This window comes from Neophocaena asiaeorientalis, unplaced genomic scaffold (genome assembly GCF_003031525.2).
Source record: "Neophocaena asiaeorientalis asiaeorientalis breed wild unplaced genomic scaffold, Neophocaena_asiaeorientalis_V1.1 scaffold39, whole genome shotgun sequence".
In the NCBI taxonomy this organism is placed as follows: domain Eukaryota; kingdom Metazoa; phylum Chordata; class Mammalia; order Artiodactyla; family Phocoenidae; genus Neophocaena; species Neophocaena asiaeorientalis.
Genome location: NW_020175670.1, coordinates 4,329,211 through 4,357,167, shown reverse-complemented (window position 1 = coordinate 4,357,167; position 27,957 = coordinate 4,329,211). Strand labels below are relative to the sequence as shown.

At 44.6% G+C, this 27,957-nt stretch overlaps 1 protein-coding gene across 3 annotated transcripts in view; it reads right to left on the bottom strand.

The window, feature by feature from the left end:
• The window catches only part of BEND4 (BEN domain containing 4), a 32,955-nt gene extending 18,072 nt beyond the window's left edge, over positions 1 to 14,883 (bottom strand). For all 3 annotated transcript variants that reach the window (XM_024731738.1, XM_024731739.1, XM_024731740.1), the window contains exons 1-2: positions 14,281 to 14,883; positions 6,736 to 7,302 (exon numbers count right to left, since the gene is read on the bottom strand). In XM_024731738.1, the coding sequence (XP_024587506.1) occupies positions 6,736 to 7,302; positions 14,281 to 14,758 (1,045 nt within the window). In that variant the 5' untranslated portion in view covers positions 14,759 to 14,883. The remainder of the gene's footprint in view (positions 1 to 6,735; positions 7,303 to 14,280) is intronic.
• Positions 14,884 to 27,957: the final 13,074 nt, after the last annotated feature.

Here is a 27,957-nt window from a genome sequence, read left to right as displayed (position 1 = left end):
GAGCTTTAAGTGTTACTCAGCCTACAGACGCATGGTAATTCTCTTGATTATCACAATGTCCTGCCTCTGTTTAATTTAATTGACGTGTGTAGCTGCTACAACAGAACGTGCTTGACACTGGGCTGGGAATCAGGGTTATGAGGATGACTGTGACTTACTCTCTATCCTCAAGGACCTTACACAGCCTGCCTCTCCTCGTATCAAGACCCCAGAAGAGACAGACACACAGAGAGTAAAAACTGGACCTGATGCAGACTTCAACAGAAGCAAGCATGATGTACTACAGCAAGTGGTTAATTCTGCTGGGAAACTGGGGGAGGGGCTTGTTATGGAGGGGTGTCACCTGACCTGGGTACTGATGGCTGAGTAGGAGTTTCTCGAGTGGGGAAAAGGAGGATATGTTGGAAGGACAGCAGGAGTTAAGGGAAGACCAGAAGCAAGTGCATGGCAGCTCAGGAATCACAAATTGTCCAGAGGGGTTGGAACACTCGGTGTATGGTGGGAACTAAGGGGCGAGTCTCCAAAAATGAACAGGAAGACTCAGGCAGTGAAGGATGTCACATGCCACACTGAGGGGGCTGGAATTTACTCCATGGGCCAATAGAGGCTTTTCAGCAGTGGGTGACGTGGGCCTTTTCAGTTGGCAGAGCCTGGTGTCTGGGGGAGTTGAGTGGCTATTGCAAGAGTCCATATGGTGAAACAGGCCTGGATGAAAGCAATGGGGAGAGGGGGGAGGACCCCATACCGGTGGGTATGTACGAGGTGGAATCCAGAGGAGAGGAGGCTGACATCAAGGAGGGAGAGAGATGGTTATGGATGGAACTGCGGCTCCCAACCTGGGTAACTAACTGAATGCTGACCTTTTTACAAGGTAAGACTACCAGCAACAATCTGAGAAAACCACTTAAGATTTCTGTATGATCAGCCACAGGACCAAGTCCCTCTTTTTTTTTTTGCGGTACGCGGGTCTCTCACTGTTGTGGCCTCTCCCGTCGCGGAGCGCAGGCTCCGGACGCGCAGGCTCAGTGGCCATGGCTCACAGGCCCAGCCGCTCCACGGCATGTGGGATCCTCCCGGACCGGGGCACGAACCCGTGTCCCCTGAATCGGCAGGCGGACTCTCAACCACTGCACCACCAGGGAAGCCCCCTGCCTCTCTGTTTCTTGAGGTTGCTCTTTGTTGAGTGCTTCCTGGAACACCTAGCAGGCACTTGGTTGCTACTTAATACTTCCAGCATTCCAGTATTATTAACCTCACCTTACAGAAAGGGGAAACCGAGGCTCAGAATGGTTAAGTAAGTTGCCTAAAACCACAGATAGCAAGTGGCAGGAGCAGAAATCCAAACCCAGGTTTGACTCCAGGGCCATTTTCTTCAGCCCACGCTGTTCTGTGTCCCTCAGTCTCACAGCTACCGCCAACAGTGCTGACTTCTACCAAATTCTGAGTAAAAGAACTCAATCCTTTATTGCTCTCTGTGCCTATCACTCGCTCTAGTTTTTTACTCAGAACATTCATTCTCCTTAGAACGCGCACGTTAAGCATGATCAATGTGTTTCTTGGGACCAGAAGTCGACCTGAGCCTTCTCCCACAGGCACTTCTGGGCACGTGGGCTGGAGGGTGGCACGAGCACGGGAGAGCACTGGCACTGCGACACCACTTACTCCAAGGGCTTTTTGTTCTTACAAAACTAGTTATCCAAAAACAGACACCAATTTATCTTTTTAAAATCTTTGTACGTAGAATATCCTTACCTAGGACCAGCACTTGGTACGTAATCCAAGGTTAATTCTCTAGTTTGTAGCCTCCTGAGTTAGCACAGTTGATCCTCATTATTTGCAGGTTCTGGACCTGCAAATTTGTCTACTCGCTAAAATGTATTTGTAACGGTCAAATCTGTATTTGGGGTGCTCTTGCGGTCACTGCGGACTTTGGCTGGTCACTGAGAAACCTGAATTTCTGGAATCACACACCCCCAGCTGAGGTTGAACAAGGTAACACTTGGCCTGCTCGTTTCAGCCCTCATACGGTAACAAGGGTTCTTTACATGTTCTGTTTAGTGCCACGGTTTTTGCATTTTTGTGCCTTTCCTGCTCGGTGATTTCGCTGTTTAAAAGGAGCCCCAAACGGAGAGTTGAAGTGGTGTCTAAGTGTTCCTGAGCGCAAGGCTGTGATGTGCTTCAAGGGGAAAATGCGTGTTAGATAAGCTTTGTTCAGGCTTGAGTCACAGTGTTGCTGGCTGTGAATTCAGTGTTAACCAACTAATACTATATATTAAATAAGGGCTCGTTAAACAAAAACATACTTAAAACGACGTTTTGTGATTGGCTGACGAAAATGTTGCAACCAGAGGCTCTCGGGAACCGAGGTCTGTATTTCCCCTCAGAGCAATGCCTTGCTGATTCAGTGCTCACAGCTTACAGAATAGAACAACTGTGAATAATGAGAATCGCCTACATTTTGAGGGTGGAAGAGGGTAATAAACTAGCTCTGGAGTCAAGAGGCTTCAATTCTAATCTGAGGTCTGCCACAGACTTTACATGTCCAGGTTGCACCCTCTTTGTCTGTAAAATGGGAATATTAATTTTTGTTTGGAGTTATGAAGATAAATTGAGATCATCATAAACGTACTTTTTAGAAAGTAGAAAGTTCTTTACTAATATCAACAATAAGTGTATCTTCTCTATATTTGGCACTTAGAAAACTTCAAGGTATTTTTTTTCTTTTTTTTTTTGCGTTACGCGGGCCTCTCACTGTTGTGGCCTCTCCCGTTGCGGAGCACAGGCTCTGGACGCGCAGGCTCAGCGGCCACGGCTCACGGGCCCAGCCGCTCTGCGGCACGTGGGATCTTCCCGGACCGGGGCACGAACCCGTGTTCCCTGCAGCAGCAGGCGGACTCTCAACCACTGCGCCACCAGGGGAGCCCTGGAAGTGATTTTTTAATTACCATACAGTATTTTATATTTCTAACACCCACATTTTATCATATTTTTAAATCTCTGAACTTGGTGTTCGAAGATAATTATAATGTGCAATTACGATTTGCAGTGTTTTTTCTTCTTCCTTAGTGGAACATAAAGTATTGGTGTGTCTTACATTCAATGTGGGCTTAAATTAGATGAAATATGGTATTTTATACCCACCCTCCCTTATGAGTTCTCTTCATCCAGTGCTGACTGTAAGCTTTCTGAATAAATGTGACTACTCTAACCTGACATCTTCTCCATAGAGAAGTTTGCCCATCACCATTCTTCTTCTTCTTCTTCTTTTTTTTAATGGTACGTGGGCCTCTCACTGTTGTGGCCTCTCCCGTTGCGGATCAGAGGCTCCGGACGCGCAGGCTCAGAGGCCATGGCTCACGGGCCCAGCCGCTCCGCGGCATGTGGGATCTTCCCGGACCGGGGCACGAACCCGTGTCCCCTGCATCAGCAGGCGGACTCTCAACCACTGCGCCACCAGGGAAGCCCTACCATTCTTCTTTTAATAACCTCTCAGCTCTTTGTATTCCTGATCCAAATGTCTTCCTTTTGTGACTTTTTCTTCTTTTAACCTATTTTCACTTTCTTTTAAAAAATTTAAACTTTTAAACAGACTTTCTATTTTCTAGTGTGATAATCTAATGCAAAAGAAAATGTGCTAATGCTATTTCCTGGGATAAAATATTTAACTGCCTATATCTGCAGATAACTCTGGAAAGTAAGTTAGACAGCACTTTCTAGAAGCCCCTTGTTTGCCTGCAGTTGATAATCAATAAGACTTTGTTGAATGTTTCACAAATAATACAATAAACAAAGGCCCTCTCGGGTGGTGCCAGAAAGAATACCCCTCCCCTGTCCCTCCTTTCGGTGAGGGCTGTCACCTTCCTTTCCCCCTTTTACAGCTATCCAAGTGAAAGCATTTTTTCCTGTAGACGAATAGGCTCATTTCTTTTGAACTCTCAGTTCAAGAACTGCTCCCAGATATAAATGCTTTATTTAAGGGGGGAAAAAAAAAAGAAAGAAACTGGAATCTCCGAGTTGCTCAACAGCCTGACTCTGGAGAGAGAGGGAAGTGCCTGAGGAACACCGCCCCCGAACTGACCCACTGCTGGTGCCCCCATCATCTTGTTCACCTTATTTCCTCTGCTAACTGCTGCACGTTCCTCTCCCCTTTGTACTCATCCACCCTGCTCGGCTGTAAGAAGAGTGATCGTACAGCACACGGGCAGATTCTACAGGAAGAAAGCCCCAGGTCCTTCCATGGAAATGTATGGCCTCTAGGATAACAGAGGCCTCCTGGGATCATTGGGAAGCGCGGATACTGCTTAGGGAAAATCGATCCTAAATCTCACAGGAAAGTTACTGCTTGCAAAATATTCTTGTCACGTACAAAACCAGAGTATTATTGCTGTACTTTTCTTCATATGGATAAAAGTAACAGATTCCCCCTCGGCCCTGCCCACACCAAAGGCACAGCTCGTAGAATGCCAAAGTGGATTCCTGGGTGATCACCCACAGGCTGATTTGTTGTTTAGCCAAAGATGGAGGTTGGGAGGTGAGGAGGGCAGGAGGGCAAGAGGGCAGTTATGTCTCTCTTTGATTCAAGTCTTTCATCTCGAGGGGCACTTTCAACCTGACGCCCAATACTAAGGTACCCCTAGGTAATGAATCCAGGAGTTAAGTAATCACAAATGGCTAATCTTTCCTGCATTTCACACTATTTTTTTTCTATTCATAATTGACAAACTGAGTTTCCTCTATATAGCTGAATTTCAGTATGGATTATTTAAAGCAATCATGGCTCTCCACATAGAATTGGTTCAAGTTCATGGAGGGGACTCTTTACAGTAACAGTGGTGGAATGTTTACAGTAACAGTGGTGATCATTAGCCTAATTTCAACAACTGTCATTCAATGTCTGACCATCAAGAGGACTCAAGAAATTGCAGCATTTTCGTCTTTCTGGGAAGCAGAGAAGGGCAATGATTAGTGGCAGGCCAGCAATGAGTTATCCCTGACACAGACATTTCATCTGTACGGATTTAGGAAACAAGAGGTGGAGTGAACCCCAAATTTGCTTGGTAAGTTTACCAAGGACAGACGGCTCACCAAATATTTACGATTAGGAATTAGGCAATAATACTCTGGACAGTTGTGTCACCTGTCCTTGCACTCTGAAACTCTTCCCCACAGCTCTGAATGGCTGATGCAAGGACCTGCAGTTGGCTGATCTCCAGGACACTATCTTCTCCCCTAATGAAAGAGGAGTGGGGAGTAAGATGCAACATACCCTTTTGGCAGTAAAACCAATAGTTCACATAATTTATGAAACTGTGCAAGTTGTAAAATCCCAGTGTGTCAGCTGTACCCATATCTCTTTGACTTGGAGAAACCAGTAGCGCTCTGGTTCCACTGCATTCTTCTGGGTCCTGCCAGTCTCTCTGCTGCAGTCAGATCCGGCCTGGCAGGGACAATGCCAAGACTCTGCATCTAACCCCAGGGCTCATATGTAACAACAGAGAATGGATTTGCTTCACCTCTTGCTTCTCTCCCACAACTGCACTCAATCTAATTCCAAAACATTCTGAGCCAAACCTCAGCTCTATTTGGGCAATTCTCTTAAATGAAAGGACAGAAGGAAAATAAATTTCTGATTTGGCAATTCTAATAAGCAAATGGGTAACTTTCTTCAACACTTCCTTCTTTTTACATCAGCTGCCAAATTGGGTGGTGCAAAGACACCGAATTAGGAAAAGAACATAATTTCTATTTCTATTTATGGATCAGCCTTAAAAATTTTAAATATGTCATGTATGCTTTATTTTGAACATATTAGTATGCAAATATATGTATGTAAATAACCAATGAATGTGTACATTGGTAGATACATGCTCAAAATTTTTTATCAATGGGCTGCATGATTGAAAAGGTCTTAATGTCTTTTATAAGCCACAGACATGCAGGAATGACCTCAAAGGTATAGACAAAAATCAGGAGCTTTCCAAATAGGGAAAAAAATGGCTCTGCAACCCAGAAAAGATCTTGCCATAAAGATGACTTTACTACTCTGCAGATCTAGTGTCTCTGCGAGGCGGCAAAATGCCTCACATTTAGCCAGGAGCACAGCTAGTTTGTGACCAGCTTAATAACTCGTCTGTCTTTGAGCTATTCCTTTTAGTTTACAGTTGCATATTAACTTTAAGGGGGAGTTTGCACGCTAAAAAGAGACCATGCCTATTGAAACTTAACAAGAAAGGGGAGAAGTTAGTGGAATAGAAGAGACCATTTGTCCTCTGAGCCCTGCCTCTGTAGATACCATTTCATTTTAATTTCTATCATGGACTAATAAAACACATATATCAAAGTCTTTAAAAATACAAAAGCCATTTTAAAGGAACAGGGTCACTTTTTGAAGAAAATTCAAGCTCACAGAACCTGGCCTATTCCAATCTCATTGCACTACATCTAGGAATCACTTTCGTATCAGTGGAGACTTCTTTTAATTGGACCATAGTTTTCAGGCCTACACCCCCGAAGACTGTGGCTTAAATACAGGACAAGGCTAGTGGCTCATCTTGAAATTTCTGTTTGGCACTGGTAGGCTAAAACTGTGCATGCCTGTTTTTCTAACTCTTCTACATCGCCGGCCCAAACAACAACAAAAAGCCACACATACATGCACGCGTGCATACATACATGCAGATGGGACACTGGAAAGGAATGAGTTGCAGGTGGCTTGCAAGGAACAGGGCAGGGTACCTGGGATGCTCTCTAACTTTCTTCTGAGCTCTTCATTTTCTTGTTGCAGTGAAACCACCTCCTGCTCCAGCTCTTGGCATCGAGGACAGTAGCCCTCCTCTTCCTCCTCCTCTTCTTCCTCAGGCAGCGTAGAAGAGGATGGGTGACCGTGGGATTCGGATGTCGCTGGGGAGGTCCAGCCACCTAGTGTGTGCACGGGGGACGTTGCTAGAGGATCCACGTCCGCCAGGTGGCCATACTCACTGACCGAGGAGGTGTTTGCAGTCGGAAAGCTCCCGGAGAGCAGGTAATTTTGTAGGGAGTCAGTGAAAACCCTCAAGAAGGCAGAAGTCTGTTGTTTCCTTTGCATATATTGCATCTCTATGTCTACACTGTCTGAGGTCTGACTGTGGACCCCTTTGCCAACAGGGCACTGCTCCTGTCTTTCGGTGTAACTTGAGCCTTCCTGCTTTACGCAAGAAATCATGGATTGAGAATGGCTGGAGTCCAGAAGCTTTCCTCCACAATTTAAGAGGCTAAGGACTCGGCTGCATTGTTGAGCAAAGGCGTCCAAGATCATACGACTCTCTGAAATACAAGAGAAGACACGTCAGAGACTGCCAGCCAAGACAAGGGACAAGTAAGGTCCTCGATCTAGAGTTTAACATTAAAAAATGTCAGAAACATGGACTTCTACTCTTTGCTACACACACAGGTGACATGGTGCATCCACTTCTAATAGGATGCATAGCTTCCGGCTGCTCTGTGACTGGTGGGGTGCCTGATGAGCCACCCCTAACTTGACTCTGGGAAATGGCTGGACTGCGAGATGGGGGCACCGGATAGAGACTCCCTCTCCGTGGTTATTAACCGGCCTGCACGGGTCTGAACTCACACCTTTGGCTTCATTAATATCCTCACTCTAATGAATCGAGCCAGCCCTGCAGACTCAACTCCTCATTGACAGGAGGGCTTACAGCAATCATTACGTCTATTTCTGGAGTGCCCTCATGCCCTTGCTATTAATCAGCTGATACAATCCCTGCTGAGAGTACGTTGCTCCCAGATGCAAAATGGAGAAGAACGATAAGTCTTTTTGAAGAGCTCACTAAACGTCTAAGGTAAAATAAAGAGTGGGCCTACAAGGCAAATAATGAGGAGCCCCGAAGCAAGACTGTGTCATCCAACATCTGTGTTCACCATTCTTTTACTTTATCTGCTAACTTAGATTTCTTGTCAAGGCCAACGTTCAGCTTGATCTATAGCAGCACCATCTGAAAAGCAACAGCACCTCTTCTCAGGGCTTCTCCCACCAAATCTCTTAAATGGTATGTGCTGAGGGTGCCAGTTAGTTTCCATAAGTGTATTCTAAAGCATATTAACTGTCAATTAGTGGAAAGCAAAAAGCAAACAGAAAACAATCAGTTCACTTCAAAAAGAAGGAAAGAAAAAACCCAATGTCGTGAAAATGTGATTTAATGTTGTCAGTCTAAGGGGCTTGAAAATTCACCCTAAATGTAAACGTCACAAGAACACTGTCTTCTTTCTGGACCACCACCCAGAACGCGCTATTTATATCAGTAAATACCCACAGAGAGACAGATAACTTTTTTAGGGCTTATATAGAGCTATCAGGGTACCTCATTTCCTCTCCCACCCTATGCGGAATAATGGCAACAAACAAAATATTGTAGGTTCTAAATGACGATATCCGTTGTTTATGATAGAAATGTAACTAGTCACTTGCTGTCTCTGGAAATGCTGACTAGCTGTATTTTTTTCTGAGGGGAAAAAAAAAACCTTGAAAAGTGAAAAGTGGTGAGATGCTTGAGGGCTTCTATGGGGACAACAAACTAAATAGCTGTGATTAAGAAATTGATTTCTCTAGAAAACCCAGGATGATGACCAGCACACCAACCTTCAGAAACCTCCAGGTGGTACTTCAGCCTCTACTTTGTTTTTTCTTACTATTCTTCCTGAAGTAACTAAGATATCAGGGGAAGGGGGTACAAGTCTATTTCACTTATTTAATAAGAATATACATAAAGCCCAGAGCATATAGGAAGCACCTCTCACATCTCCCAAATCTATAAAATGCTCCCATTCCTAAATCTCTCAGGAAAAATGACAAGTCAGAACACAGAGGCCAGTTCTTTTCAGTTCAGGAGAGATTTATAGACCGTATATTCCATGAGTGGACTGGGGTTTGAGGGCCAGCACAGAATCTCTAGAAATATTTACTGAATACATGTGGGGACTCTTATAAATAAATAGAGTATCTTAGTTTACAGCATTTGTACCCTTACCCTGAATCTCACAAATATTAGGCACAGGCCTATTTTTTACACGATTATTTTGAGTACTAAAGAAAGAACTAGATGCCAGGTATAGTTTTAGGCTAGAGCTGATCGATGGGCTGGGAACTTGGCTGAAGTAGCAGCCAAGATAAAGTCGGCTTGCTGCCTTGGAGAAAAAGGGATGTGGATATGGGAAGGATATTTCGCACACCGAACACTGGAAGTGATGATGACTCTGCCCCCAGCCAGGTGGAAAGGAATAACTGAGCTCATGATTTGAACTAAAACTTAATGGAGAAAGACTTCAAAGAGTTGGGTGTTATATCTTACAATGACGAAAACCGAATAAACAAGAAAGTAAACAGTTGAACCATACAAGAGGGGAGGTTTAAGATGCTGCATTCTCATTTCTTTACGCCTGGCTTTTTGTTCTTTTATTAGTAAAATCAAAGGACAATACTGATTGGCGATTCTCAATTCTAGCACACCAGCAGTTTTCATTCATTTAATCCTATAATCCCATTCTAGATCTAAAGTTGTATTTACTGTTCGCATTTTAATCAGAAGAGTCCCAAGTGATTTACAGCCTATACACCTATAACATAACCTTGATGAAAGGAACAAAATATGAAAGGAAAGGCTAAAACAGAATTGCCTAGAAAGAACTGCTCGAATGTATCTGTCCAATGTCCTAAGGAGCTCAGTTGTTTTAATCATGTTGATAAATCACGTTAGGGTATAGATTTTAAGGGGAAAAAAATCTGATGTAGAGACAAGCATGATTTGTTTTCTTAACTGAAGGATAAACTCGTAATATGCTGAGAAAAAAATCATTATGTGATATAGTGTATTATGAAGATAATGTATTAAAGTGCACTCAGAATATCAGAGAATAGTTACAATCATAAAACGGTTCTTGCCTGCAGTTTTTTCAAATGCTTCATTCTGAATTTGCTCTCAGAACTAATATATGTAAAAATGCCAGCTGTAGCCCTAAAGCTGTATTCTCTTCTTTTCACTACCTTATATGTGCATAGTATTTTATGTCAATACATTGAAGAGTATGATGAAAAATATTACTATTATACTTGGTGGGAAATGGCAAATCTTTACACTTAACACACATTGCAGCCAGCAGCGCTTCAGCTTTCCATACAGAATATAATTAGAACACGAGTACTGTGCGATGCCCATTATTGCTAAGAAATGGAGAAAAGTTCTGTTTTCATATGAACACGATTGAATGGCCACTGATCCACGATTCTTAATTGAGCAAAGTGTGAACATGTATTTTGAAATTTTTAAACTCTTTCCCCCCGCTAGGCACAGAATGGTCCAGTCAAGTGATGGCAAGGAAGTACAAAGTCAACAGTTTATAGAGAGGCTTTAAAACAACCTAGTTTATCCCTAACTTCTTTAAAATTAAACACCGTAAAATGTTAATAAATCACAATCACAAAGCACTCTAAAATGACCACATCTCTCTAATTTATTTTGCTTTATTGTGCCATCTGTCGGGATCTAATATCATGTTGCAAATTGCGCCCAGTCTGACTCCAGAATCCGAACCCGTGTTATTTTTGTAATTAAAAACTTCATTTCTAGAATTTCTTCAGAATTTAAGTGGTTTAATCCATCCTAAATCTGATAAGTGAAGAAGAGGGATGGGAATTCAGCAATGAAACACAGGCTCCCTACTTTAACATCCTTCTTTGTAAGTAAAGCCTTGAATGGAATTTGCCCATCACAGCAGACCCCCAAGAGTATTCTGTCTCTATGAAGGAGATCACAGTAGTCAAGATTAGTGGTAATCTTTCGATTTTAGCCCACAAAGGGTGAAATATATTAATACTAAAAATGCAGAGGCAGAAAAAAAATTTTTGTGACCTATACTACCATGTATCCATATATTACATCTATCAAAGGATTTGCAACTAGTTCAAAATAGATAATTTCCTTAAAACATTAATATAGCATCTTTTTATGAGAAGACTTCGTGGCATAGAAAATAGAAGTTAGAAAATGAAAGCATCTTTGGAAGCATCAGCCCTGTCTTAAATCAATGAACTACTGTATGTCTTTCAAAAAAATGCCATCCAATTTTTTTTTTCCTAATAGCAAATATCAACACAGCAAAACAGGAGGCAATTTTTCTAAATAAATAAATCAATGATGTGTCAAAAATTAACAGATGAGTTAATATACTCAGTGCTATCAAAACCAGATGGTGCTTCCTAATATTCATCCTGCTCAGTCAATCCCTGAATATTTTCTGGACCATCGGTATATAAAATAGGATGCTGCTATTTGTGATGGCAAACAAAAGCAATCATGCCTGCCAAGCACATACTATAACAGGCAGCATTTCAGCTCTGCTAGACAGAAAGTAATTAGAATGCTTTTAATGTCCAAAAGAATGATGCTGATAGGCTGCCACAGATGTGTAGATTTATGAATATTTATGTGGTGGTTTATAGCTGACACTTTTATCAGTTGAAGAAGATAAAATATCTGCCTGACTCAAAAGCTTGACAGTCAGGTTAATAAAATCTCATTAAAGAGAATGACCTATGCAATTATATAGGATTTATTGTAATTCATTTTTGATTGTACTCTGCTTAAAGATGCAATTTCCCATTTCCTGATGCCAAATTTAGGCTGCATATCAAGATCTACGTGGGTTTTAACTCTAAGCCTCCCACAGAGGAAAAATATGCTTTTAGAACCATGGCATATTACCGCTTTTAAGGAAAATTATACTCTTCAGGAGATTTTACAAGAATGTTGAAAAATCTATTTTAATCATGTATTTCTCCTCTCAATGGTTTATGGCCCTTAATGGCAAATAAGGTTCACTTCAACCCTTTCATCTTTTCACTGCATTTTCTCTGGACACTCAGTTATCTCTCTTCCATCCTTGACTCATTTCATCTCATCGACATTTTGACTATTTTCAGTTTACGAGGTAGCCTGAGACCCTGCAGTACCACTGTTGTGAGGGTGCAACAAGCAAATCACCACCCCTACCCCTACCCCACCCAGTGTGCTAGGATGGCTGTCTGTACACACATGCTTATTGGTTCGAAGTGGAACCACTAGTTCCTCAAAGAGCCAATCAGCTCTTCAGGTGACTGTCCCTCTGATGGCCACTCACATCACTGTGCCTGTTAAGAGATGGCTTTGTCCCCCAATGATTAATAGTATGACCACAATTCATGATGTCTAGTACTATGGTCTTTTTTTTTTTTTTTTTTTTGCCCCTGACCATTTTCCTCACTGCATGGCAGAAAACTACCATTCAATTCCCATCTTTCCAACAAGCACATGGCATCCTGTCTTGGGGCTATCTAGCCTACCTCTCTATGACCTTTCTTAAAAAAAAAAAAAAAAAAGGCAGCAGCAGCACTGAAAATAAAAGGAAATAATAAACACAGGGAGTTGGAGGGACATCAAAAAGCCCCTTTCCACTCCTTTAGATTCAGTGATATGATTTCCACCTGTGGACAGAGACAAACTAAACAGGATATTAGAAGAAACACTGAAAAAGAGGACATTCAGAACAAGGTAAGAAGGAAACAACAACAGCAAAAACTCCTTATGGATAAAAGAGTGGGGCAACTGCCAGAGCAGAAGGCACCATGGAAAGGACAGCAAGTGACTGGTGCAGAAGAAAGAAATATAGGAAAAATAGCAGGGAAAGGCAAGGTTAAAACTATGGATGAAAATGGAAATGAGAAGGGGCAGATTTATACTGTATGGAAAAAAGCAGAAGACAGAACGAAAGACAGTCCGCAAAGACTGAAAGGAGAAAGCAGGATGAGATTAAAGACTGAACTGGGCAGATAAAGAGGGGGGAAAACCCCAATGAACACTGAGGCTGTGCAAAGGAGTCAGCAAAATATAGAATGTGGAAAAAGGACCCAAACTTCTGAACAATGTAAAGATAAAGGAAGATAAAGCAGAGCCGGGAAATAAACAAGGAGTGAACAAGAAGTAGTATATAAGAAAACCAGACCCCAAGCCCAGAGAGCACACAAACCTCACTAAGAAGGGGGGGAAAACAGAAGAAAAATGAGGAAAGTGAAAGTAGGCTAGCCTCACAGTGAACATAAAAGCACAGCGGAATTAAAATACAGGAAAAAAACCACACCTCACAAACAATAAGGACATCCACATAAAAACCTCGCCAACATCTCCCAGCCAGTGAGGGATGTGACAGAGCAAGTCTTCACTATAACCTGTAATTAGGTTTTCTTTCTCAAAACCAATCCTTCTTGTGTCAAAATACTGACAAACAACAGAACATGAGCTTAGGCATCTATAACGCATTTCAAGACAATGCTCCTATTTTCATTAGGAATAAAGGAAGCCGTGGATTCACTGATATGCAGGATTTGGGGGGCTCCAAAGTGCCGTAAAAGGCCTGAGCAGGAACTTTTCGTTCTGAGTGGCGGGATACACGCGGCTGCGAGTCCAAGAGGAGCAGAGAGCACACTTGGGCGCAGGCCCCAGGCTGTGACCTCTCCACCAGCCCGTCGCCCTCCCCGCCGCTGGGCTGGAGAGCCGGCTTTTCTCAGGAGTCGCGTACCCTGGGGTGGATGCTCCCCGAAAGGCAGTCATTTCTAAGGGGCCCGGGACGCCGCGGTGCAGCAGCGCCCACCCGGCGGGGCCCAGAGCGCCCGGGGTTCCCGGGGCTGGGGGGAGGGGCGGGAGGTCTCCGACCCTTAAGTCGCGGCCGCCGGGGCGAGCGCCAGTTCCACCCGCGCGGCTGATGCAGAGGAGCCCCGCGTCCTGCACACACCGGCGGGGACTCTGGGGTGGCCGGGGAAAGGGGGGGCCAGGGAGAGGCAGAGACAGCGCGCGCTCGCCGGGAAAAAGCAGGAAAGCAGCCCTAGGGCCAGCCGCGTGACCGCGACAGAGTGAGCGAGAAAAAGAGAACCAGAGAAGAAAGAACAAATGGAGGAGAGGCAGATAAAGGGAAGAAGCAGAAGGAGAAAGTGAAGCAGCGGAGGGGAAAAGGAGGGCGTCTGCGGCGGCGGTGAACCTCCAGAAGTTGCTGCCGGTGCGTAGAGGCCTTGGGGGTGCGCTCGAACGCCCCGACGCTCCCTCAGCCGGCTCTGGGAGCCTCCCGCTCTCCCCTCCCACCCCCCACCCATCCCGCTGGGCAGGGCGCGCGGGAGGCTGTCCTCGGTCCCCGCTTTCTCCTTGCCGGGTCCCACCCCTCCCCCAACCCGTGGCGGGACGGAAAGTTGCTCCCGAGAGTTGGTACCTGCGCTGAGCTCCAGGCTGGCGCCGTTGCCACCCGCGCTGTTGCTGCCCGCGGCGGCTGCCGCCGGGCCCGAGCCGTACCTGACGACGGCGGCGAAAGATGAGGACGACGACGCGGCGGGGGCCGCGGGCGGCGCCGCTGGGGTCCTCAGGTGGCCCTGGGACGTGGCGGGCGTGCAGGACGGAGACGACGACGAGGCGGTGGCCCGGCCGGGCCCGGGTGGGTAAGAGCTCTGCGCCTGGAACTGCTGCGGTGGCGGCGGCGGCTCGCTGCTGCTGATGGAGACCGCGGCTTGCGGCGCGAAGGCCGGCGGGGGCGGCCGCACGTGCGGCAGCTCCACCAGGGTGGGTCGCTCGTAGCGCTTGGCCAGCGCCGGTCTCTTGCTGGGGAATGTCTTGAGGACGCTGTAGGGGCTGCGCTGCTTGTAGATTTTGGGGACGCTGGGCCCCTCTTCCGCCGGCTGCATCTCCTCCTCCATTCTGCGCCTCTGGGCAGGTCCCGGGTCGCACGCCCCCTCCGCGCCCGGCGCCGGGCTCCGAGGGTGCCTCTGCCGCCCGCCCGCCGGCTCTGCCCGAGTGCGCGCGCGTGGAAGGGTGGCTGTCTGTGCCGTGGCCGCCGTCGTCGCCGCCGCCGCCACCACTGCCGCCTGTCGCGAACGCTGGCATCGCCGAGCCCCTGCGCGGGGGGCTGCCGCCCGAGCGCTGATTGACAGGCTGCCTCACCAATGCCTGGAGGGAGAAAGGAGGTAAAGAGCAAGTGTTTAGGGTTATATCTGCTAATGATAATGGGGGCGGGGGCGGGGCCTGGCGTTGGCGCCGCCGCTGCCGCCCGCGTGGTCGCCCAGCCGGGTGTGCGCCTCCGACGGGGGAAGGGAAGGAATGAGCCGGGACCAGGAGGCCCCCCGGTAACAGCGCGAGGTTCCGGCCGGGACGAGACTTCGGAACCCCAGACTTGCACTTGAGGCTCCTGCTGCTGTGGGCGGGGTTCAGTTTTAGGAAAGAGCTCTTGGCGCCGCCTGCTTGACCCCGAACTCTCGGGGTTGCCCTGAGGGGCTGGTAGTAGTAGTGGTGGGGCGGTAGCTAGAGTGCGTGTGCACTTTGGGAAGATATTACAACCCGTTCTTCTGCTGATGGGGAATTGCTCCCCCAGCCTTCTGAAAGGAACATCTTCGGTAGGTCTTGACCTAGGTCGCTGCGAGTTGTTTGCGCGCCCGGGGGTTTCTGCCTATACCCAGCTCCTGGCCTTCGAGCTTATGCTGTCCTAAGAGCACACAAAGCATCGGACTTTCACGTTATTTCAGTTAGTTCCCTACAGGGCCCTTGAGAGGGCGTAACAAAATCGGTGTCCCCATTCCACAGATGAGAAAACCGAGGCTCTTGGAGGAAATTACCCAAAGTCAGACACTCAAGAGTGTGTGGCTGAGTTGCACAGATGTACTCAGATATTCAAATTCACGTTTCTCGTATTACATAGACTCTATGCAATTGAGGGAAAAAAATATGACATGATACCTCCTTTTGGGACGGTGACTAGATACTCTCAACAACGTCATTTGGTATATATATATTTGTAAGTGCTTGTAGCATCAAGATGGGCCGAAAACTCTTGCTCCCTGCGTTGCCCAGGCAGCTCCTCACTGCACCTGGGCTCACACGGCCAGGGTTTCTGGAGGACACACAATTTCAGTAGTTGTTTGAATGAGGGAAGAGCCTCTGTGGTTTGGAGGAGGATCCCACGAGCTAGAGATGTCTTCAGATCTAGAGGACTGTCATCGCTTCTCCCAGGCACTTTTGGGAGCAAATCACCCCTCCCCTAGGTCAGCTCCAATACCAGCATACTCTCTTCCCTGGTTTGCTTTTCAGCCTTCAATCTTCACTCTCCAGGTTAGAATTCTGGGTACATCTTCTCCTGGATGTGTGACCGTCATCTCTCCACTCTGAAGTTAGGTTCCTTTTCAGAGCTTTCCTTTCAGACTTGGGAAGGTGACCTATTTTCTTCTTCTGAGGGTTCAGGACCTTGGCCTCTCATTTGCCAGACCTCCCTTCCTTTGGAAGCCATCTCTCTCTTTGCAGGATCAGCTTCTGTGTTTCTCCACCCTAGATAGTCTCCCTCTCTGCAGCCTCCTCAGATCATGCTGTGGTTTCTGCCCCCCTCCATTTATTAGAGATGAAATAAATAATGCCATAAATAAAAGTATTTGGGAGTCCAGGAACTGTCAGGGCTGATTAGGGCATAGAGGACATTTTCTTTCTCATTATGCAAAAACATTTCATGGGGAAATAAAAGAGGTTTCATTGTAACTCATGCATGTCATATTTCAAGGAATTCAAGATATTAATCATATTTAACATTATTTGCAACGTTTCTCCCTGGCTTCTGAAAACTGCTAAATGAGGACACGTGGATCACTAAGAAAAAGGGAGACAAGCATGAGAGGGACAGTTAAGAAATAATGAAATGCTGGTGAGAGACAGGGAGAAAGAATGAGATGCCAGGGAGATGTTTCTTAGGCACATGAGTGAGAAATGGGGAAGCTTCTTCTGAGACGTGAGACAGCTGAAATTGAATGATATACTGGAAGAAACAAATGATAACAAACCTCCCCACGCTTTTCTTTCTATAAAGCAGTTCTGAATTTTGCATTGAAATGTTTCCCTCCCACTTTACTCCCAGATAATTTGTCAATAAGTCCTGGCTTTTGAAAAGAAATTAGGTGGTGGCAGTGTGTGTGTGTGTGTGGTGAGGGGGAAGGGGTTAGAGGGGAGAAATTCTTCAGTCCTTCTACTGAAGAAGTAATTTCCTATACCTGGGAGCTTTCTCTTCTGCTTATGTATTTTTCATTTGTATCATCCTCACCACTTAAGCACCTTAAGAGACTGGGAACAGTACTTCTGTTGTTACATTTTACCAATGAAAAGGACCTGGCCATCCTGTATGTCAAAAATGGATGTTTCTATAAAACAGAATGGTAAAATTAGTGATTTGGCTAAAAAAAAATAAAAAGAGGTCCTAGAGGAAAAATATTAGAATTTTTAAAATGACCAGCTTTTAGATCCTCACGCTAGCAGTCACCTGTGTCTGGGTCCATAGCAAAATGAAGTGCTTAATATTCACTCTTTAGAAAATAAAATGGGCATTTACTCCAAGTGTGGAATTGGACTCAATTTTTAAATTGTAACTGACCACTATACCCTGGCTGGGGTTGTACTTAGCTGAGTATCGTACATGAATGTAATGAAGTGTTTATAAAATCATTGGGAGCACTTCGTAAGCATCTTGCTGTAAATTATACTCCAAATTACCAGATGATATCTCCTCTTTAGGGTCTCATAGGGGCTGACAGGATCGTAATTACACCCGTGCTTTAAATCTTTTTAGGTATTTACCCTTATTTCAAAAAAAAAAGATAGTGAACTTTTAAAAGCCAAGCGGCTATTTATGGATAGGGTGATTTTTTGATTGGCAGCATGTCAATTCCTTGAAGCCATCCAGAATATAGCTTTTAAATAATAAGTCAGCCATGGGAAATGCTTTTTATTGCACCAATTTCAACGATATTTAATGAGCTTCTGATTGACTGTTTGATCTCCCAATGTTTTGTGCTACTTTTAATTCATTTCGTATAATAGAAAAAAAAAGTAATTGGAATAAAATTTTGTGACAAGATAATGACCTTCCACTTTGAAATTAAATGTCTGATTAGCTTCAACATTTTAATGCTGAGATGATACTGCAGCAGGAACAGGGGTGTGCGTACTATCATTCGGTGGAAAATGACTGAGGAATACTCCTGTGCTTTTTCCATTTGCGTAGCAGAAAGGGCACGGTGGCCACGGAATCATAAGCTCATAGTCCTAGAAAGGACCAAAATGGTCTTTTATTCTTGTGACTGAGCATATGCCCATAGCTTTTCTATGACCCTGTCAAGTGGTTGTACAAACCATGCTTAAATACCTCCAGTGGTGGAAACTTCACTACTTCTGCGAGCATCATTCACCCAGGTATTTCTTCAACAAATATATATTGAGTGCCTACTATGTTTGCTAGGGACCTTTCTAAGCACTGAGGATACAGCAGAGCCAAATTTCAAGATCCTACTATTATAGAATTGGGGTGGGCAGATAAATAAACTAGTAGCTTACTCAACAGTATTAATATATTTATATAATAAATATATTGGGAGCTTGGGATTGACATATACACACTACTATATATAAAATAGGTAACTAATAAGGACCTACTGTATAGCACAGGGTATTCTACTCAATACTCTGTAATGGCCTATATGGGAAAAGAATCTAAAAAAAGAGTGGATATATGTATATGTATAACTGATTCACTTTGCTGTACACCTGAAACTAACACAACATTGTAAATGAACTATACTCCCATGAACATTAAAAATTTAAAAAAAAGCTCTTCCCTGGTGGCGCAGTGGTTGAGAGTCCGCCTGCCGATGCAGGGGACACGGGTTCGTGCCCCGGTCCGGGAGGATCCCACATGCCGCGGAGCAGCTGGGCCCGTGAGCCATGGCCGCTGAGCCTGCGCGTCCGGAGCCTGTGCTCCGCAACGGGAGAGGCCACAACAGTGAGAGGCCCGCGTACCGCAAAAGAAAAAAAAAAATTATAAAATATATAATAAATACATTATGCTTATGTAATAATATTTAAAATATGTTAAATAATATATAATGCATAATAACACTGTTATTATTATATCAGATAGAAATAATTATGATAAAAAAATAGGATGGGTATGTTACTTTTGAGAGAGTGCTTGAGAAGATCTCTCTGAGGGTGGAACAACTGAGCTGACAGTTTACTCTTAAAAAGAGCCATCCATGAGAAGAGCAGTCCAGGCCGAGGGACAACGGGTGTACGAGCCATAAGGTGGGAACAGACTTGATGTTCTCAGGGAGCTGAAAGAAGGGCCAGTAGTCGGAGTGTCCTGGCAAGGGGCAGAGTGAGGAGATGAGGTCTGAGAGGCAGGCTGGGTCCTGGCTGGGCAGGGCCTTGTCCATCTGGGGAAATGTTTGGGATTCATTCTAAATGCAGTGGGAAGCTAGGAAGCAGTTAAGCTGGGGAGTGACGTCACCAGATTTATGTTCTTGAGAGAGAGTTTTCAGAAAAGGTAAAATCACGACTCCCATACATAAAAATGAACAGATGTTAAAGATTTTATTTAACTTGCTCAATGCCCTCATAGTATTCAAAGGACAATTTGATGTGGAATAAAGGAAGGTTGAATTGAATGTATAAATGGTTTTTTCGTGTGTAAACTGGTTTTCCCATGAGGAATGTGGGTGAGGGCTGCAAGGGAACCTCTACCAACCAGGCAGGACGGTTTGCACATCTCTCAGTTATCTAACCTTTCAAAGTTGTAAAAATATTTCAAAGACAATGAAAGAGTAGAATCAGGTAACTGGGGACGGTGTGCTGTATGTAGACAATGCAGTTTTCCGATGAAACACAATTTCTTTACTACAGCGCTTTAAAAAATAAAACCTTTTAATTTTGACATAATTACAGATTCTAAACTTATTATTTTGAAATAATTACAGACTCACAGGAAGTTGCAAAGATAGTGCAGAGAGGTGCCAGGTACCCTTCATCCATTTCCCCCAATGGGTACATTTTATGTACCTTTAGTTATGTAAGTGGAATAAGGCAATGCATGATCTTTTGAGAGTTTCCACCTACTTTAGTGCCCTTGAGATCCATCCACATTGTTTTATCAATAGCTTGCTCCTTTTCATTGCTGAGTGGTATTCTACAGTGGTTATCCCACATTTTGTTTAACCATTCACCTGTTGTAGGATATTTTCGTTGCTTTCAGTTTGGGACTATTGCAAATAAAGCTGCTCTGAATAATCAGGTACAGGTTTTTGTGTGGATGTAAGTTTTATTTCTCTGGGAGTAAATGTCCAGGAGTGGATTGCTGGTCTTTCTACAGTATTTTAAAAGGTTCATTCTGCTTTGTGGACAATGGACTGTAGAGGATCAGTCTGGCAGCTGGGTAACTATTTATTTTCTAAAAAGTGACTGAGTAAACTTTTCAAAATATAATCATGTTTCTCCATCGCCCTCCATTATCTTCCTCCTCTGTAGAGTAAAATCCAAAGACATGCAATTGCCTACTGAAGGCCCCTCAGGATCTACAACCATCCCTTGCCTCTCAGAGCCCATTCCTTCGGTCGCCTCCCTCACTCACTCCATTCCAGCCTCGATGGTCTTGAACAGGCTCCAAATGTCTTGTGTCAGGATTCTTACAATTTTTTTTTTTTTTGCGGTACACGGGCCTCTCACTGTTGTGGCCTCTCTCGTTGCGGAGCACAGGCTCCAGACGCGCAGGCTCAGCGGCCATGGCTCACGGGCCCAGCCGCTCCGCGGCATGTGGGCTCCTCCCAGACCGGGGCACGAACCCGTGTCCCCTGCATTGGCAGGCGGACTCTCAACCACTGCGCCACCAGGGAAGCCCAGGATTCTTACTCTTAATGTTCCTTCTGCTTAAAATGTTCTTTCCCCAGATGTCTGCGTAACTTCCTACCTTATCTCCTTCCAGTCTTTGCTGTAGTGTCTTTCTCAGTGAGCCCTTCACTAATCACTGTATTCACAATTGCAACCCAGCTTCCCCTCCCCCATACTCCCCATCTCCCTATCCAGCACCTATCACCATCTGTCAGGCTATACAGACTACATGCTATACAATGTCTTGTACATTGTACAGTCAGCCCTCCATATCCTTGGGTTGTGCATCTGTGGTTTCAACCAACCATGGATTGAATTTCAAAATTCGACCTGCTGATACCTAGGGCTGACTGTACCACTGCCATTTTATGTAAGGACTTGAGTAGCCATTTTATGTAGGATCTTGAGCAGCCATTTTGTGTAGGGGACTTGAGCAGCCATTTTGTGTAGGACTTGAGCAGCCATTTTATATAGGGTCTTGAGCAGCCATTTTGTGTAGGGACTTGAGCAGCCATTTTACATAGGGTCTTTAACAGCCATTTTATGTGAGGACTTGAGCAGCCATTTTGTGTAGGGACTTGAGCAGCCATTTTATATAGGGTATTGAGAAGCCATTTTGTGTATGGGACTTGAGCAGCCATTTTGTGTAGAGACTTGAGCAGCCATTTTATATAGGGACCTGAGCAGCCTTTTTTTTTTTTTTTCTTGTGGTACGCGGGCCTCTCACTGTTGTGGCCTCTCCCTTTGCGGAGCACAGGCTGCAGACGCGCAGGCTCAGAGGCCATGGCTCACGGGCCCAGCCACTCCGCGGCATGTGGGATCTTCCCGGACCGGGGCGCGAACCTGTGTCTCCTACATCGGCAGGTGGACTCTCAACCACTGTGCCACGAGGGAAGCCCCTGAGCAGCCATTTTATGTAGGGACTTGAGCAACCATTTTGCATAAGGGACTTGAGAGTCCGAGGAGCTTGGTCTCTGCAGGGCATCCTGGAACCAATGCTGAGAAATGACTCACTTATTTACTGTTTGCTTCTGGGGAGTAGAATGTGGGCAGGGATTTTTTTGTCTGTTCTGTTCCTTGAGTCTGCAGCTTCTAGAATAGCACCTAGCACAGAGTAGAGGCTCAGAAAACATTTGGTGGATGAATGGGTGACTTTAGGAGGCTCTGGCAGTAGTCCAGATCAGAGCTAAGACTGCTTGGACCAGTGCAGTGGTAGTTCCAATGGAAGGAAGTAGATAAATGCAGAATATATTTAAGAGGCAGTCTGCTCCATTTTATACAGCTTCGAACAGCAGAAAGTTTATCCTTATGTCAAGCCCAAATTTGCTTCTTTGCTTCTTCCAACTGTTGGCCCTTGGGGCTATTCAGAAGAAGTTAATCCTCTCCTTAACCTGGCTTTAGAGTGAAATCTACAACATTTTTTCTTTCCTTCCTATGACAGTTTCTAGGACCTTTTTGAAATGGCTCCATCCTTTTAAACAGAAGAATAGGACAGTCATCTTTGCTCTAATTACTGTTTTTCTCACTAATAAGATTCTGTGTTCATTAGGACTCTTTCAGTAGCAAGTGACAGAAACCCAACACAAATGGATTAAGCATAAAGAGCTTATAGCTGACATATCCCTGAAGACTAGAGGTAGGGCTGGTGTAGAGCAGGCATGGATGCTCATATGGTATTATTAGGAATCTACCTCCCTCCATTTCTCACCTGCAGTTTTCCTTCTGTTGATCCATTTTCTGGCAGGTTCTTCCTTTGTGGTGTTCATCTGGCCACCAGCAGTTGTCTCTTTTTTTTTTTTTTTCTTGTGGTACGCGGGCCTCTCACTGTTGTGGCCTCTCCCTTTGCGGAGCACAGGCTGCAGACGCGCAGGCTCAGAGGCCATGGCTCACGGGCCCAGCCACTCCGCGGCATGTGGGATCTTCCCGGACCGGGGCGCGAACCTGTGTCTCCTACATCGGCAGGTGGACTCTCAACCACTGTGCCACGAGGGAAGCCCCTGAGCAGCCATTTTATGTAGGGACTTGAGCAACCATTTTGCATAAGGGACTTGAGAGTCCGAGGAGCTTGGTCTCTGCAGGGCATCCTGGAACCAATGCTGAGAAATGACTCACTTATTTACTGTTTGCTTCTGGGGAGTAGAATGTGGGCAGGGATTTTTTTGTCTGTTCTGTTCCTTGAGTCTGCAGCTTCTAGAATAGCACCTAGCACAGAGTAGAGGCTCAGAAAACATTTGGTGGATGAATGGGTGACTTTAGGAGGCTCTGGCAGTAGTCCAGATCAGAGCTAAGACTGCTTGGACCAGTGCAGTGGTAGTTCCAATGGAAGGAAGTAGATAAATGCAGAATATATTTAAGAGGCAGTCTGCTCCATTTTATACAGCTTCGAACAGCAGAAAGTTTATCCTTATGTCAAGCCCAAATTTGCTTCTTTGCTTCTTCCAACTGTTGGCCCTTGGGGCTATTCAGAAGAAGTTAATCCTCTCCTTAACCTGGCTTTAGAGTGAAATCTACAACATTTTTTCTTTCCTTCCTATGACAGTTTCTAGGACCTTTTTGAAATGGCTCCATCCTTTTAAACAGAAGAATAGGACAGTCATCTTTGCTCTAATTACTGTTTTTCTCACTAATAAGATTCTGTGTTCATTAGGACTCTTTCAGTAGCAAGTGACAGAAACCCAACACAAATGGATTAAGCATAAAGAGCTTATAGCTGACATATCCCTGAAGACTAGAGGTAGGGCTGGTGTAGAGCAGGCATGGATGCTCATATGGTATTATTAGGAATCTACCTCCCTCCATTTCTCACCTGCAGTTTTCCTTCTGTTGATCCATTTTCTGGCAGGTTCTTCCTTTGTGGTGTTCATCTGGCCACCAGCAGTTGTCACGTGTGTGAAAAGAGGGCACCTCTTTCCCATCAGCACCAGGAAAATAACAGAATTAACTATCATTGTTTAATTGTGTCTTGATAATGGATTAGTTTGTTTGTTTGTTGACCCTTCCAATATTGTGATGTTGAGGCTGTTTCTCTTAAGGTGAAGAGAACTAGAGAACAAGGAATTGAAGGAATTTCCCCAAAGTCACAAAGCAAGTCATTGAAGAATTTAACACAAGTCAAGATTCTTCTGTTTAATCAAAGTAGCACATATAACTTGTCAAGCTTAGTAAATTTAATCTTTTACTCTCTATTCCTCACATCCCTCCAATTTCTGAAAGAACATTCCTCCCAAAGAGCTAAAATCACCCTGGACAGAAGTATGAGCTTGAGAAATATAGGAGAATCAAGCTGGATATTAAAGCTGGGAGGGAAAAAGGAGGAGCAAGTCATTAAGAGAAAGTTGGGGAGATGTAGTAACAGCAAGTTGAACTGTGGGTGATTCAGTTTCTAAAAAGAGTTTGCAGTCTCCACCAGCAACATCACTTTCCTTTCTACCCTCTCTTCATTTCTTTATGTGAGTATGGTATTGCAACAGGACACGATCAGTTCCTAATGTTAATTAGTATTTAAGCCAGAATTTTACTCCATAGTACCACAGGAGGACCAACTTCCACGGAGAAGGTTCTGAAATGAGCCAGTGAAATACAGTCTTAAGAACTGGCAGTTAAATGTTGAGGTTTTGTAACATCACACATTGTACGCTTTATTGGAATTTTTACAAATTAATCCATACCATATGTCCCCAACCAAGAAAACGACTGGATTTGTCTGCTGTCCTGGTTGCTTGGAGTATTTCATGGTTTGCTAACAGAGCTTCTTTATTTATTTTTAAAATTTTATTGAAGTACAGCTGATTTACAAAGTTGTGTTAGTTTCTGGTGTACAGCAAACTGATTCAGTTGTACATATATATAAGAGTTTGCATTTGCTAATCCCAAACTTCTAATCCATCCCTCCCTCACCCTCCTCCCCCTTGGCAGCCACAGGTCTGTTCTCTATGTCTGTGAGTCTGTTTCTGTTTTGTAGATAAGTTCATTTGTGTCATATTTTAGATTCCACACATAAGTGATATCATAGGGTATTTGTCTTTCTCGTTCTGACTGACTTCACTTAATATGATAATCTCTAGGTCCATCCATGTTGCTGCAAGTGGCATTATTTCATTCTTTTTTATGGCTGAGTAGTACTCCATTGTATATATGTACCACATCTTCTTTATCCATTCGTGTGTTGATGGACAATTTAGGTTACTTCCATGTCTTGGCTATTGTAAGTAGTGCTGCTATGAACATAGGGGTGCATGTGTCTTTTTTGAATTAGAGTTTTGTGTGGATATATGCCCAGGAGTGGGACTGCTGGATCATATAGTAATTCTATTTTTAGTTTTTTTGAGGAAACTCCATACTGTTTTTCATAGTGGCTGCACCAGTTCACATTCCTACCAACAGTGTAGGAGGGTTCCCTTTTCTCCACACCCTCTCCAGCATTTGTTATTTGTAGACTTTTTGATGATGGCCATTCTGACCATTGCGAGTTGGTACCTCATTGTAGTTTTGATTTGCATTTCTCTAATAATTAGCGATGTTGAGCATCTTTTCATGTGCCTATTTGTCATCTGTATGTCTTCTTTGGAGAAATGCATACTTAAGTCTTCTGCCCATTTTTTGATTGAGTTGTTTGTTTTTTTCTCTTATTGAGTTGTATGAGCTGTTTGTATATTTTGGAAATTAAGCCCTTAGCAAAGCTTATTTAAGCACTCATTTTTGAAAACCAGTAGAAATATGTTTTTGTTGCAGAAACTGTGATAATTTTCTAGCTGACTTCTGTAATGTGCAGGCACCTGGGCTTTTTGCGGTACATGGGCCTCTCACTGTCGTGGCCTCTCCTGTTGCGGAGCACAGGCTCCGGACGCACAGGCTCAGCGGCCATGGCTCACGGGCCCAGCCGCTCCGTGGCACATGGGATCTTCCCGGACCGGGGCACGAACCCGTGTCCCCTGCATCGGCAAGGCGGACTCTCAACCACTGCGCCACCAGGGAAGCCTGGGCTTTTTGTATCTGTTTTCTAGGCTAGGAAACAGGAAAGTTTAATTTTTTCCCCCCTCTTCTTTTGTCTTCAAAAAGCAGCTGGTAATAAACATTATGTGTTGTATGAAGATCAACAATAACCCTTTAACTTATTGTTTTCAGGTTAGTCAGACTTCTAGGTCTCCCCTCTCCCCAACAGCTTCAAAGGTGAATGATTACAGAATCATAGACTTTGCTTTTCTGTAAGGGACTATTTTAGTTTCCTAGGGCTGTCGTAACAAAGTAGCACAAATTAAGTGGCTTTAACCACAGAAATTCATTGTCTCACAATTTTGGAGAAGTCTGAGATCAAGCCAGATTGGTTTCCTTCTGAGGGCAGTGAGGAAGAATCTGGTCCATACTCTCACCTAACTTCTGGTGGTTGGCTTGCTGGCAATCTCTGGTGTTCTTTGGCTTGTAGAAACATCACCTCCATCTCTGCCTCCATCTTCCCATGGCATTCTCCCTGTGTGCCTGTCTCTGTGTTCAAATTTCTGTTTGTGGTACTTTCTTACCTCAACCCTAGCAAACTAATACATATACCACATAGGTAGATTATATGATAGTCTCTAGTAACAAAAATGAATTATGGCAGAAAGGTCAAATGTTTGATTTTTTTAAAAACAAGTCTACCAGAACTTGTATGATTTAATATACATTGATAGAAGACTGATTTGCACACAATAGATATGCACACTTGGGCACAAACAGTGGCTTCCCATGAGGTTACAAATCACAGGGCCAATGTGTAAGTGACGTTCAGAGCAGGGACCTTTGATCATTCCTATCATGCTCTTTGAATTTAATGAATTCAAGCACAATCCCGGAAATGCTGAAGGAGAGTTACACAGGGCTAATGCCTCCATGCCTTCTCCAACCTAACCCCCAAAAGTATGGTCAGAAAACAAGTTTAATTAAACATAAAAATTATTAAAAGCATGTATAAATATATTTTTAGTCAGCCGGTCTTAATGTTGGCTGACTAAACTTTGCTGGGAGAATTTTCAGATAATACTATTGCCCAGATCCTTCCCCAGACCAAATAAAACAGAACCTTGGCCTTGGTGGTTTAAGAATCTCTTTGGATGATTTGAATATACAGCTATCCTGAGACCCACTGACTGAAGCAATGGCAGTGTCCCTAGAATAAACACATCATGGTATCAAGGTAGCCATGTGGAAGACCAGTATACATTGGGATGCTTGAGCATTTTGCTGTTAATGAGAAAACAGGGTATCTCCCTGTCTCCCCCAGCATAGGTAAGTGGCTACAGTTAGAGAGCAATCCCATTGGCCTGGAGTTCGGGCTAAGCAGGGATTAAAAAAGGGAAGAGGGCTTCCCTGGTGGCTTGGTGGTTGGGAGTCCGCCTGCCCGTGCAGGGGACACGGGTTTGAGCCCTGGTTCGGGAGGATCCCATGTGCCGCGGAGCGGCTGAGCCCGTGCACCACAACTACTGAGCCTGTGCTCTAGAGCCCGTGAGCCACAACTGCCGAGCCCATGTGCCACAGCTGCTGGGGCCCGCGCGCCTGGAGCCCGTGCTCCGCAGCGGGGGAGGCCACCGCGGTGAGAGGCCTGCGCACGGCCGCGAAGGGTAGCCCCTCCTCACTGCAACTGGAGAGGGCCCGCGCAGCGGCGGGGACCCAATGCAGCCAAAAATAAATAAAATAAATTAAAAAAAGAAAAAGGGAAGAAATGGATTGAATGCATTGAGATTATCAAGACAACAGGTTTATTGGGTATGAAAGAAACTCAGTCCTTTGTAAGAGGGGAAAATACATTCAGCTCAGGCACCTTCTGTGAGAGGTCAAGGCGGCTATTTAAACTTTTAGTCTTTTATATTATGACTCTTTTGGTTGCAAGAGACAGAAATCCAACTCAAATCAGATTAAGCACAAAGGGAAGTTTGCTGGCTCATTCAACTCAGAAGCATGCTAAAATATCTTACAGGAAAGGTGAAAAGGACTGCAGGAATTAGAGTCTTTGAGATTAGAAAAAGGGGCTCACTGATTCTCGAATTTTCTCTCTCTCCATCTAACTCTTATCTCTCCATGTTGCATGATAGGTGGCCTCCAGCAGACACAGAGTGTCGTCATCTTCTCAGCTTAAAATCCACAACAGAAAGACAACTGGCACATGCCATCCTTGGACCAGTCTTCATTGTTTGGGAGAGAGGGTTCCAGTATGGGCTGGGCTTGGGTACTGCATGTG